General features: G+C 27.0%; 1 protein-coding gene across 1 annotated transcript; it reads right to left on the reverse strand.

Moving 5' to 3' along the window:
• Positions 1 to 993: 993 nt before the first annotated feature.
• On the reverse strand, positions 994 to 14,770 carry LOC128963870 (putative uncharacterized protein DDB_G0277255). Its single transcript, XM_054310400.1, has 11 exons — positions 14,019 to 14,770; positions 10,595 to 11,071; positions 8,788 to 9,249; positions 3,610 to 4,880; positions 3,327 to 3,550; positions 2,709 to 3,255; positions 2,433 to 2,650; positions 2,178 to 2,356; positions 1,931 to 2,116; positions 1,823 to 1,861; positions 994 to 1,757 (listed from the first exon to the last, which is right to left on the reverse strand). The coding sequence occupies exons 1-11, from the start codon at positions 14,313 to 14,315 to the stop codon at positions 1,119 to 1,121; spliced, it is 4,539 nt and encodes a 1,512-aa protein (XP_054166375.1). The 5' UTR covers positions 14,316 to 14,770; the 3' UTR covers positions 994 to 1,118.
• Between the last annotated feature and the right edge of the window lie 214 nt (positions 14,771 to 14,984).

Here is a 14,984-nt window from a genome sequence, read left to right on the forward strand (position 1 = left end):
TAAAAAGCTAGAAATGTGATGTAATAATAATTTTCAACTAAAAACTGATAGATTTTGTGTTCATAAATTTAATTATAACTTTTAATTCCATATAATTACCAAAGATTATAATTAATAGCTTGAAGCTTAACAACCGCTTTAAAAACATTGATATTATTATTAATGATAAATCATTTGGCAAATTACTAATGCAATTATTGTTTGAGAAAAAATCTCATTAAAAATTATCATTGGTTTTAAGCTTTAAACTAAAATATTTATTAAATAAACTCAGATATTATATGATTTATAGCTTTATGACTATTCCGTCCACACAATCAATAGATTTGAAACATATATTTAATCTATCGATAAATTATATTTTTCATTTACAATTTTTTCAAATTAATTTTGTTGTTCAATAATCTATTAGATTTGAAGTTAGGAAACAAATAAAATCATAAATTGCAATATTTTATGATTAATAATTTATTATAGAGTATAATAGATAGATGATTGAAACCCCAGTCCAACAGGGATTATAAAGAGCAAGTATTGTAGTAAAAAACAGATAATCCCATTGACTTCCTCTTACTCTAACATGTTATACAATTGAGTCCACTATTAATGTGTTACCTGAAGGTCAGATACATACCATAATACTATTTGAAATTCAATTAGGTCTCTAAAAATACCGATTATTTAAATAACTTTTGTTTATTTGTATAATACAGGAATTATTATTAGCAAAAATTATGGGTCAGTATATTTACAGTTCACATATCGTTTAATAATAATAAGTTAATAAATATAAAATATTGTAATCAAAAACTACAAAAATTAATTTAATAATATATAAAGCAAAGCAATGTAACCATTGTAAATAATAATAATATATATATATATATAATGATCACTAATCAATATAATTATAATAATAGCTTCAAATGTGTTATCAATTTGTGATAATTCAGAATTAAAGCAATAAAAACAGTTAATTATTATTATTTGTTGTTTAATGAATGTTAATATAGTAAAAGTGATCAATAAATAACAATTATTTAAAAGTATAAAAAAATCAATTATATTACATTTAGAGGGATAAAACAGGGGAACTTCGAGTGATGGTTTAGTTTAGTTTATAGTGAATCACTGTACAGGGATCGGACTGCAGAATTGGGGGTCAATGGACTCATTGGACCAAATAGTGAGGCTGCGGCGGCCACGGCTGCTGCTGATGATCGGGTCGATGAACTTCGCGACCAAAGGTCACTTCCTGAAGCACTTAGTCCTGGAAGACAACCAGGAATCTGTAGTGGGTCTCGAGTGGTCGCTATCGGTGTCGGTCCAAACAATGCACCCGATGGTGTGACACCACCGGCTGCTACTGAACTTAAACTGCTGAGTGTTGAGCTCAATGAACCAAATGAAGGAAAACGAGTAAAATTCGTTGTACGAGATGTGAGATGAGTTGGTGCTGGTGTTGATGGATATTGATGTATAGGAGAGTCAAATGGTGATCGATTAGGTGTTCCACCGCTTAATAATGATGATGAAAATGGGGACATGTCTTGAGTTCGCGATGTCAACGAAAATGTTGTGTTCAATGGCCTCAGCAGACCGTTAGACGCCGAACCACTCTTGGAACCACTATTGGTCGACACCAAAGACATATTGTTTTTATGGGTAACATCTAATTGTTTTTGTTGTTGATGTTGTTGGTGATGATATATCTCCCACGCGATTCTCACATGCATTGCACACCAACGGCCAGACTTCTGTAACCAACAAACAATTTTAGTCAGTAATCAAATTATCTGTTTCGGTAACTTTAAGGACTTACCACTAAAGGTTTATTTGTTTTGTTTTTATATGAATTCAACTATAATTAAATTTTTAAATTTATTATTTAAAATAACGTTCAAATAAATATTATTTTAAATAAAAATACCTTGGGTTGAAATGCGGCCAAATGGCCGGGTGGTCCAAATGGAGTGTTGGACGATCCGCTCAAACCGATAGGTTTTGAGGTCGACGCACTACCGGGTGTTAATAATGGTGAAAGACTAGTGAAAGTCGAAAGTCCTAATGGATTTCGACCATAATATGTTTGGTCCATTTTCGTGAATTTATCAAACTATTCAAATAAATAATAATTATTAATAAAACATTATTTTATATAAATAATTAATAAATACCGGATTAGTTTGTGATCCTAGAGAGCTGGTCAATGGAGATATGGGAAATGGTTGGTTTTGAGGCAAATGCATGTGATGGTGTACTTCTGGTCTCATATAAGGTGGTGGCGGCATATTGATAGTCCTGTTTTGTGACGCCAAAAATCTGTTATCTAATTCGCGTCTTAAAAAGTCTTGATCTGTAATGAATAAATTAATATCAAATTTTAATAAGAAAGTAAATAAAATATAAAATCATTAAAAAAAATCAATTACCAATAAATGGTGATGATGATGCAGCACTTGGTGGTGCCATTGCACTGGAAACAGGTGTCAATGTTGCCGATGCAGAAGCTATAGGTGAGGCATACATTGACAATGAATTTGTAGGCACTGATGATTGCAATCCAATGCTTGGTGTGACTGAACGCCCGGTTAGACCGGATGGCGATAAGTGCGATACACCACCGACACCATTGGATGCTTGACTGGAACTGTAAATATAAATTTATAAAAATATGTAATGTATTTAAATAACAAACAAATATTTACCCAAATGGTGACCATAAAAAGCTTTTAGGTGTCGATAAGTTATCCGAACAACTGGTTGATGAAGACAGTGATGGTGTACTCCGAGATGTGCTTTTACTAGTGTTGGTACTGTCGGAACTGTTAGACCCGACTCTATGAGATTCATGGCGTTCTTTACTTGTATTTATGTTGTGACCACCAATTGATTGACTTAAATGACTAAGACTTCGAAGACTCTGATGCGAAGCACTTGGATATTGAAGTGAATTATGCAAATCAATACAATTCTGTTTATTAGGACTCGAGTGACGACTGTGTTTTGTGGCAGTACTTTGATTAGACACCACTGATGGAGACAATGATCTTTTGACACCAAAACTATGTAAACTTTTAGATGAATTGTTATTACAGTTTGTTGAATAATTAGAGGTAGAGTTTTGTAATAACTTTAAACAATTTGCATCTAAATTATTATTAATATTCTTTTTATTATAATTGTCGTGTTTATGACTTAATGGTGATAAAGATCGTGAATGTTTGGTATCACCAGTCAAAACATTGCATTGATCTGAAAATAACAAATTTATATCGAAATGTTAAATCATAGCATTTAATTCATGTACTATTGAAATAAACTACCAATGAATGATGAAGTTGCAGCACTTGGTGCCATTGCACTGGAAACTGGTGGTAATGGTGTCGATGCAATCAATGAAGCAAACATTGACATTGAATTTGTTTGCACTGATAATTGCAAACCAATGCTAGGTGTAACACCGGGTCCTGTTAGACCAGATGGTGGTGGTGGGGGTGGTAAATGAGACAATCCATTCACACCATTACCATTAGATCCTTGACTCGGACTAATCAATATGAACAGCAAATGAGTTTCAATAAATGAAAAACATGTGAAAACACTCACCCATATGATGACCATAAATAAGATTTAGTCGATAAGTTATCAGACAAGCAATTGGTTGTCGATGACAGTGATGTGCTTCGAGATGTGTTCTTACTAGTGGTGATAATATTGTTCGTATGGTTAGAGCCGATACTATTATGTGACTCTTTGCCTGTTGTATGCAAGTTGTGACCACCAATTGGTTGACTCAAATGACTAAGACCTCGAAAACTCTGTTGTGAAGCACTTGGATATTGAAGTGGCGAAGTATTATGAAAATCAATGCCGTTTTGATTGTTATTGTTAGGACTCGAGTGGCGAATATGTTTGGCGGCGGTAGCGGTAGTACTTTGATTAGACAGTAGAGGAGACACCGACCTCTTGACACCAAAACTATGCAAACTTTTAATTGTCGTTAAATTATTGTTACAATTAGTCGTAAAAGAGGTAGAGTTTTGTAATAATTTCAAACAATTTGCATCTAAATTATTATTATTATTAGAATTATTATTCTCTTTATTACTATTTTCAAGTTTATTATTAAGAGGAGACGATGGCTGCAATTGTTTATCACCGGTTAAGACATTGCATTGTTCTGCAGTCGCAGAAGTGTTGGTATCGCCGACAACTGATTCAATTAAATGTGAAGTGTATGCAATTGTCTTGTCTTTTGCTTCGACAGCAATACTATCCATAGGATGTGTAGTGTCTGACTCATTGATGTTCGTCACTAATGGTTTATTCACTGTTGAATTTAAGTGTTTGTTTGACTGCACTTCCACTTCATTTACATTGTCTTTGGAAATCACTTCATGTGCTGTTGTTGTTGTTGACACAGATAACAATGGAGACGATGTTAATATGCGATTCACTTTGAAAGCATTGGCTTTCGGTGAGGATGAGGAACATGATGTCGACTTGTTGTCACTATCAGTATTGACACCATCAGCACTGGTAACTTCATTGTGGCTATCACTGAGTTGTTGCACTACAGCACAGTCATTATCAGAACTGTTCGGTGGCAGTGTTGCTGAAGATGAAGAGTTTGTTGACAAACATAGCGATGTGTCAGTTGAAGAAATAGGGCTAAGACTCAGACACTTCTTTACAGTCGAGTCATTGTTACAATCATTTGATTCGGTGCTAGTATTTAGTGATATGTTGTTGTTTTTACCACTAACTTCTTGACGCTTATTATTATTATTATTATCCGATAATTTTTTATCAATTAATTCTTTGACATCTTCATCATCGCACATATCATCGCCAGAATCATCATCACTACTATCGGCCTATAATTATATTAAGATATTTAAATATGAATATCATTTCATAATTAAAAGATAATTCAAATAAATAAACTTTTAATACTTTATTAAACAAATACATATATATAATATATATATATATACACTGTATATACAGTATATATATTATATGAATCACAGACTAAATAGTCATTTAAATTATTAATAGTCAGAAAAAGTGAGAGATGTTTATAGTGTTAGGATAAGCATCGAACTGACTGAGCGCTTAAGTCACAGCAAAGAGCACTGTTAGCTATTTTGTCTGCGGCCGCGGCACTCATGCAGACCCGCCTAGAGATCATTGCGACCATAGAGACAGTGGAGACGCATACGCCACACACAGCACTGGCATCTCAAGCATCACTACCAGTGCTCATGCGTTCGCACCCGTAAATCAAGTCTATAGACATGTGATATAATGGCAATGAAATGTAATACTTTACTAAATCCACTTTATATTTAGTTATCAATATATACGAAGTTCGTATACTTAGAAGGATTATATAATACAGTCCAACCCATTTATAATAAACTGTTTAATGTCCACACATTTTATATTCAATATATTCAAATAACATTTGCACTAAAATTAATTCAACTATTATTAAATATCTATTTAAATAATAAAAAAAAGAAATTTATTATAATTAAAATAATTAATAAAAAAATTCTTTAAAAATTTATTGGTTTTTATCAAAACTTTTTAACGACTTAAGCATTACATTGTGTGTCACATATCTTATTGGGATTCAGTGATACTTCGATCACGTCATTAACAAATTTTCTGACAATTTTCATCGATTTGACACTTATTATCAAATAAAGTTATAATAATTTGTTATATATCGATATCTTATATATATATATATATAGTCTCGTTGAGTTTTTATATCATATTATATTTAACAAAATAAAATAAATTGTCACAATATATATTTCAAACAATAATAACTGTGTTTAAAAGTTTTAAATCTTTCATTTGTTTTTATTTAAAAAAAAGTTCAATTCCTATTGAATGCAACTTAGAAAACGTTATACTACTTAATATATTAATTTAATTTAAAAACAAGCACTTAATTTTATAATAATATTTAATTAATATTAAAATATTAGATTTAGTCTATTACACCGTTTATCGCAACTATCAATATTATTATCAAATGCTAAATATATTAAAACAAATAAAACGATTCAAGTTTTTAATTATTCAAAGTAAATAATTAAATTAAGTATCACTTGTTGAACACATTATATTTCAAATTCATTAAATATACTATAATATAATTAGCAATAAAATATTTACCATATAAAACAACGTTTATAATAAAAAAAATATTTAATTAATATTTAATGATATATAGAAATTCCAATAAAACTGCGATAACATTATTAACACAATAAACAAGTAATACTGTAAAAATAACTTTTTAAAAGTGATATATCATATTTCAAAATGTTAAAATACTATAATAATAAAAATAAAGTGATGTAATGGTAAATAAAAAATACTGTATCCAACTATTATAATAGATTTAAATTATAATAAATATAAATTGAAAAATAGTCGTTTGTATGGTAATTGTGTAAAATATACGACTTTTTCGTTTAAATGGTACCAAAGCATGCAATTTAGTCATTAATTCAATAGAAAAACAAAATGATGTCTCGTATGGCATATATATTATAAGGTAAATGGAAATCAAGATAAATGAAACAAAAGTGGAGATAAACATTGATTTTAGTATTGTTTGGGCGATAATCGAGTCATTTATGCATTAGTTTTATAATACAATTGACAGTTGTTTTTACTGCTGTTTTACCGCAGGAAGGAATTGCTGTGGGGAGCCATCGATCGCATGAATTGTTGCCATTATGACACACACACACACACACACACACACATACATACATACATACATACATACATACATACATACATACATACATACATACATACATACATACATACATACATACATACATACATACATACATACATACATACATACAACTTATGAATTGGACTCATCAGACATCAAACCTACAGTCAGATTTGTCAATGGATCAGCTCTTTATACAATACATTTCTCTCTCTCTCTCTCTCTATGCGCTCAAGTCTTACTAATATTCAATCTTTTATACAACAAATTACAACCTTATGAGCAATGCTTTTGCAGTCAAAAAGCATTTTGATATATAAGCAAAGTATGAGAAAAATATAGCTTTTTCTGCTGTCTTTACACTACAACTACTGTTATATCATCTGATGTGTTCATCTTAAGCCATATCCCCAGTAAGTCATCCATCACTTGCGCTCCATTTGTGGCCCAACTCTCAGTCTAAAAGTGCTTTCTTTTGAGTTAATGTCAGACCAGAAAAGTGATGCTCGACTGTGAGTGTGTCCTCTGTTACTATAGAAACACTAGTTTTTTTGCTTCAAATCTTTATATATATTCACTACATTTGTTAACACACTATCAAAATTTATAGTCAAAATACACACAATTCAAACAATTTTTAAACAATTTGTCTATTTTACCCAAAAGTACATTACAGTAGATATGCACTGAAAGCTCTGCTTAATATAAATTATAACATAAAATATTTAATACAAATTATTTTTTATATAATACTATTTTATAAACGTTACTCTAATATATATATATATATATATATATACTTAAAACTAATTACATAAATAAATATAATGAAACTTTTATAAAAAAATATACAAATTAATAATATATGTGTATTGATTGCCATATTGTACGCATTGGTCAGTAATATAGATATGAAATATTTATATGTTTATCATAAATACATTATTTATAAATTATTAATATATTGTACTTATAGAAATTATAACTTTGTTATCACGTAAATAATAATAAACAAGTAATAATGCATGAAATTGTCATACATTTTACTAAATAGCGATTTACCGATTATTACTTATTTAGTTAAATTAATTATTACATAATGTATACTATAATTGAAAGTCAATAAAATGATCATTAATTTCTATATGTGTATGTTATTAATAATGTTGATTAATATCATATGTTATCAAAGATATTATATGACATTATAGTCTATACTACACTATATAAGTATATAATACAGACAATAAAAAATATATAATAAAAATTGAACGACAAGACAAACATTTGTACATTTGTGAGACAAGTTTGCGCTTAAATCGATAAAATTGATTGCAAACAACACATAGAAAGAGCTTAGACATAGATTTTAGTGCAACGACTATATAATATATTTGCCACTAGTTTTCAATAATACATTTGTAAACATTTGATCACAGCTTTCAAAATAATACAATATTTATGTTATTAATGATAAAGATTATTATTATTTTTATATACTATTATTGTTATTATTATTATTTATATAATATGAAATTATATACATCAACAAATTTGCACACTTATAATAAAATAGTTAAAAATCACTGCCTTTAAGGTAATATGGGTTCAAAATTGTTCAGATTTTTGAAAAATATTAAAACATAAATAAAAATGAAAATCGATTAATCATTTAATGCTATATAGTATATACAATATAGAGTAAGTTTTATATAACATATACTTTACGCACTTATTTACTATTATATAAAATAAAAAATATATTTTATAAACCATTATATTGAAAAATATTTTCTTTTTTACGTTTAATCGGGCAAATGCTTGTTTAAATTAAGAGTTTCATATAAAAACATAAAGAAAACAAATTTTCAAATAATAACTTAGAGATTGTGAAATTGATTGCAAATAAATTATACTCATTGAAAAATATATATAGATTTACATTGAGCTTAAATGTCACTATTTTTTATAATAAAGTTAATCACTAAACAAACAAAACAGCGATGACTTACTTGATTTATATGAAGAACTTGTGGTTTATATACATTAATTGATGTATTTTTATGTGTCGTCGATATTATTGACACCGATTGCGATGACTTCTTAGTTTTGCTAGAATTGCTTGACTTATGTTTATTGTTTTTATTGTCAACATTTTTATTACTAATATTAACACTTTTATTGATGCCGTTATTCATATGACAAGCATTTTGTTTGAGTTTTTTGTCACATTTTGAATGCTTTGAGTTGGACTCAACTTTCTTTAAACATTTTGCTGTAGCTTTTGATATCTTATTAGCCGTCAATTTGGACACTTTGTTAGCATTAGATTTTGAATTATCACTGTATTTGAGTTGAGATAATTGTGACGCCGATGATAGTGAGCTAACAGTTGATGATATCGATGTCTCATCTTTTGATGCCTTCTTTGATTTCAATTTTTTCGTTTGACTGCTTTTACCATTTATTGTTATCTATTATATAAATACAAATATTAAATTATTCTGTAACACATAGTAGTCTATTACTAATTATAATTTAAATAAATTAATCTAGAATATAATTTACGATACAGATATTTTAGTTGGTATATTAATTAATATTATCATTAATAAATAAACAATAAAAACTTTAGCATTTAAGATGAAAAATAATTTGAAAAACTAAGTTTACAAACCACACAAAAATTTTTTATGTAATTTATCAATAATAACTAATTTAATTGTTCATCTCAATAGACACATTAAATTTTGTATACCATATATAATAATTAGACTTAATTTATAATATAATAAACAAAATATAGATTACAAATAATTATCTTGCTAAAAAATTTCGATATTTAAAATTACTCAAGTGAATATTTATGAAATATAAAATATATAACGTATAAAATATAAAAATACAATATTAAGTAATTTATTTTATAATTTTTGTCGTCACCTGTAATACCTATACTAGCAATTTATTAGTTATTAATTGGTTTTCTACAGATTAAATATAAAACCACTATATATTGATTTATGCATTTAGTAAGACATCGATTTGATATATAATTAAATGGACATAATTAACAAAGATTGTAATTTCATGTAAAAATTGTAAATTAACTTTGAATTACATAATTTTAATACAACTATTAATAACTAACTTTACAAATTTGCAAATGAGTAAATAAATGTTTAATTAAAATAATTATAAAGACAATTGGTAATTCTAATAAAATATGTGTAATTATAAATTTTAAGTATTAAATATATAAGTTATGCATCCAAAATAAATCTTTAAAAAATAAATTTGAATTTTTTTGGTTAATAAAATAAATAATTTATTTTTACTATTGTAATCTATCATTGTATTGAATTAAAAAAAAAAAACAACAATAAAGAAACATAAGTAAACAGTAGTTATAATGCTTTTAAATGATAATCAATTATAATAATAGAGTAATGTTCACAACACATAGGAATTAGACAAACATAATGCTTAATGTATTTCTCAATAAAAACTTAATACAATCAGTACTATATATAAGCTGATATATGTATATAATTTATTCAGTATAAATGTAATTTATAGTACTATATAGCTTTACATTTAATAGACACTTAATGTGGGAAATAACTAGACATTACACATACATATATTAAGTAATTTTTTGTTAACAAATCTATCCATAAGCTTAACAATTCTCACATTGCAAATAATGAGATTGAATTGAAATAAGTTATATTAAATAAAAAAGTGATTATACAGTAATATACAGTACTAAAGTGATAATAAGTATATAAACAAACAAACAAAACAGCGATGACTTACTTGATTTATATGAAGAACTTGTGGTTTATATACATTGATTGATGTCTTTTTATGTGTCGTCGATATTATTGACACCGATTCCGATGACTTATTATTTTTGCTACAATTGCTTGTCTTATGTTTATCTTTATTGTCAACATTTTTATTACTAATATTAACACTTTTATTGATGCCATTATTCATATGACAAGCATTTTGTTTGAGTTTTTTGTCACATTTTGTATGCTTTATATGCTTTGCATTATTAGACTCGACTTTCTTTAAACATTTTGTTGTTGTTTTCGACAGTTTATTAGCCGTCAATTTGTTGGACACTTTGTTGGTATTATTTTTATTATCACTGTATTTAGGTAGTGATGATAATTGTGATGCCGATGATTGAGATGAAACAGTCGATGATATCGATGTCTCATCTTTTGTCGTCTGTGTCTTTGACTTCGCTTTTTTCTTTTGACTACTTTTGCCATTTATTGCTATCTGTTAATGAAATAAAAAATAGTAAATTAAAACACATGTGACTAATCAATCAAAATATTAATTGACACTAAAACATAACTCATAAGGTATTAGAAAATTATAAGTTGTGACACTTTATTTAGTTATAATGCTTTTCTCATATAATAATCTATTTTAATAACCGGAGTAATGTTCACACATATAAATTAGTCAAACATATAGCTTAATATAACGGTATATCTCAACAAATAACACAATAACTATATACAACACTATAATAATTCACAAAATATATGATATTATATAGTATTATTAATACCACTCTCGACAACCTTTCATAATAATAATCACTGATTACATGTAATCGTTTAAATGCAAGCAAATGCTTCAACAGAAAAGCTAAAATACTTAATAATAATATAGAGTATTATTATTTGTAAGACATATTTTGAATAAAAACTCAATGAATAAAAAATAAATAAAATTTTAGATAAATTGTTTCTTAAATATATTTTAAATGTATTAAATAATAATTTTTTAAATACATAGTTTTCTAACATTTTAATGTTTTTAGTTATGAAATTAAAAATAAAAAAGATTTTATGGTTCAAAATTGAAGTTAATTACTTAAATACTGCATTTCCTTTTAAATTAGTCACAACACTAATATATATATATAATATAGTATACAGTATATACTGTGTATATAATTGATAATATAAAATGAGTGTCAGGTTTACAATTGCATTATCTTTATTTTTTCAGAAACTAAATGACAACTATAATAATTAAAATACAAAATAAATTATTGTAAATAATAATAATAGATTCAATACTAGACACATATTACTATTTAAATTGAGCATGATAAAATACGTGAATCAATGTAAGACAATTAATTTGATCATGCTCATTAAACTGTAATATGTGACAACTAGATTGTGTGGGAACTTTGTAAGGAACGGGGAAATTGAGAAATTACAGGAAATTTATTGCAACGACAAAGAACTTGCCTATCGTTAGATAAAAAATTACTTAAATATTTAACTTTATATTATTAAATATGATCTAATCATCATTTAGGATATACAACATTTTTGTTTGTCTAAGATAATCCATATTTTAAGCAATTATATTATATAATATTCAATGTTATAAAAAAACGATTTTAATTTTGGTTACAAATTACAATACAATCAAATGGTATAAAATATCATCAATACAATCAAAATTTGGTTAATATGGCCCAACTCTCACATAAATAGGATATATGGTTAAGGAAAATGGGTTTATAATACTTGAACACAAATAACATGTCAATGGCATGAGTGCATTGCACTGGCAATTGGCTCGACTGCTTCACTCACAAACACATAGCAAACATAACTTTGCAATAATACTGTATTACTGTTGTGTGTGAACCGCAAATGTGACCGATGTTTGTCAGTCATTATTTAGTCAATTGGCTTTTACTAATACCCCATAAATTAATCAATATTTTTTTTAACTGTATTAATCATTTAAATGTCTTTTATTATATAATATATAATAAAGTTACTAAACGTATAGAAATATTCCATTTAGTTTATACATTAAAAAATTATAAATGACCAACAAAATAATTATTAATTTCCATCATGTTCAATTGTATCAACATTTTTCATTATATACTGTACAATATACAGTATATATATATATATAATAATTTAAAGTTACAAAAAAATTATTTAATAGATAAGCAAAATGTAAAACATTAGCTATGCTTTATGGATCAATAAATAATGATTGGACAACAATATGTATTTTGAGTTAATCTAAACACATGGTATCAAATACTATCATTAATAGTATATAGTACTGTATAGTACAGTATATAAATGAGGATCATAAAGATCTTAACATATGTGTAAAGTGGAGTAAAAATATTTAATAAATTATATAAATATGATAAAAATATACAACAATATAAAACTAAATTTCAGATATATTAGAAAAAATTGTCGGAATTGTAATTAATATTATTTACATCATATGTTATCAAAAGATTGATAATCATTAAAATGTTTGTTTTTTCAACTAAATGTATCAAGCTTAACTCATCAAATTCTACTAACAAATTACATTGTTTAGTAAACTAATCTTTTATGAATATAATATATATGCATATAATTTCATTTAATACTGTATTTAATAAAACCTTTAATAATACAGTAATACTGTATATTGTTATATAATAGCATTTCTATATAAAATCTGTAATCGTTACAACAAATATGTATTTATTTAAAGAAATATATATATATAGTAACTATTTTTTTAAACTACAACAATATAATAGTGTGAATATGTATTATTCATAAAATTTATATAGCACTCAATTAGAAAAGTTTAAAACACATTGAATAATAATATAACTAAATTTAGTATATTTGATGAATGATTTAAATAATAATAATAAGTAAAAATCACAAAAACTATTATTATATAAATATTAAGCAATTGTGTGAATAGATTATGTATATTACAATAACTAGAGTATTTTAAACCTGATTTAATATAACATATTATTTGGTGTAATTTAATGTTAGATTAGATTAGGTTTTATTGATTCAACCATAATGTTTGTAAAAATATAATGTATAAAATAATATAATTTTTGACACTTTTTCATATTTAATACAACACTAATATATTAATTGCTTTTATGTATAATTTATAGGAATCCCCGAGGATTAGGACAGTGATAAAGAGTGATAAAGAGAGGTCAATTGCGAGCACAGGTAGGCACCGGTTCATCTAATCTAATGTCTAGTATTATAATAATAATAAAACACAGCATAATATACTAATAAAACGTTATATAAGCTTAATATTGACATGAGTTATGATAATTATTTCAAATACACTTTCATATAAAGAACCACTAAATGGTGGTACAAATCATGACATCTAATATTTGAAGACAAACCTCAAGATCTTTGAAGCTCTTGAAGCTTAATATAGCAAATCCATCGACAATGTCTTCATCATATAATGGCTTTGGTTTTGCAATACTATTATTATTATTATTATTCACTTTGTTTTTTCTTTGTTTTTCTTTGCCCTCATTTTTACGGCACTTATTATCCTTTGATTTTACAATTGGTATCTTGTTTTTGGTAGACTTAGTGGTAGTAGTCGTGTGTTGTGACCAACTATTGTTTGGATGTGTCCATTGTGTCTTAATGTCCAAACTCTCCATTAAAGACCAGACCATCCGACACATGCATACATGAGACGACTTAACACAACCGTATCTATGATGATGGCCACTATCACCCCACTTATTGGTGTTAATCACACCACAAGTTGATCCAATAACTATCACCAAACACAAGATACAGATACGACAACAGGAGAAACCATTAATCCGCTGGTATTGACAGCACTCGTCGTCATCGTCACCACAAATGAGATGAAATGGTCGATCAATAAGACATGGATGGCGGAGACCATCAGTGGATTATAGGTGCCATCAACTCCTTCATCAACTGATCACTCGATGAATTGACACAAAAATATTTTATAATAACAAACAACTTATGATTAGTTGATTCAATACATTACAGTCATTACACTCAACGCTATACTGTATTGAGTACTCAATACTCGCGTAACACTCAATACAATACAATCACTATATATCATATCGTATACACTGTATTATACACAACACATACACATACTTATCCATACATATATATGTTTGTAATATATATACAGTTTAAGCACATATAGTATACAAGTCATACACATACAAACACATACATGTATATGGCGGAGAGGGATAGGAGAGAGAGAGAGAGAGAGAGAGAGAGAGAGAGTCAACATAAGAGAGTCTAACTAACAAATTACGACAATCATATTGGCACCGACATCATCAACTAATGTCATG

The sequence above is a fragment of the Oppia nitens genome, unplaced genomic scaffold, assembly GCF_028296485.1.
Source record: "Oppia nitens isolate AA-2021 unplaced genomic scaffold, nextdenovo-longstitch-racon4-pilon3 scaffold8_pilon_pilon_pilon, whole genome shotgun sequence".
NCBI classification, from domain to species: Eukaryota; Metazoa; Arthropoda; class Arachnida; order Sarcoptiformes; family Oppiidae; genus Oppia; species Oppia nitens.

Coding starts and splice junctions, on each gene's coding strand:
- LOC128963870 (XM_054310400.1), bottom strand. CDS start 14,315: ATGTGTCGGATGGTCTGGTCTTTAATGGAGAGTTTGGACATTAAGACA. Junction 3,551..3,609: donor TATTTATGGTCATCATATGG/GTGAGTGTTTTC, acceptor CATATTGATTAG/TCCGAGTCAAGGATCTAATG. Junction 1,862..1,930: donor TGGCCGCATTTCAACCCAAG/GTATTTTTATTT, acceptor ATTTAATTATAG/TTGAATTCATATAAAAACAA.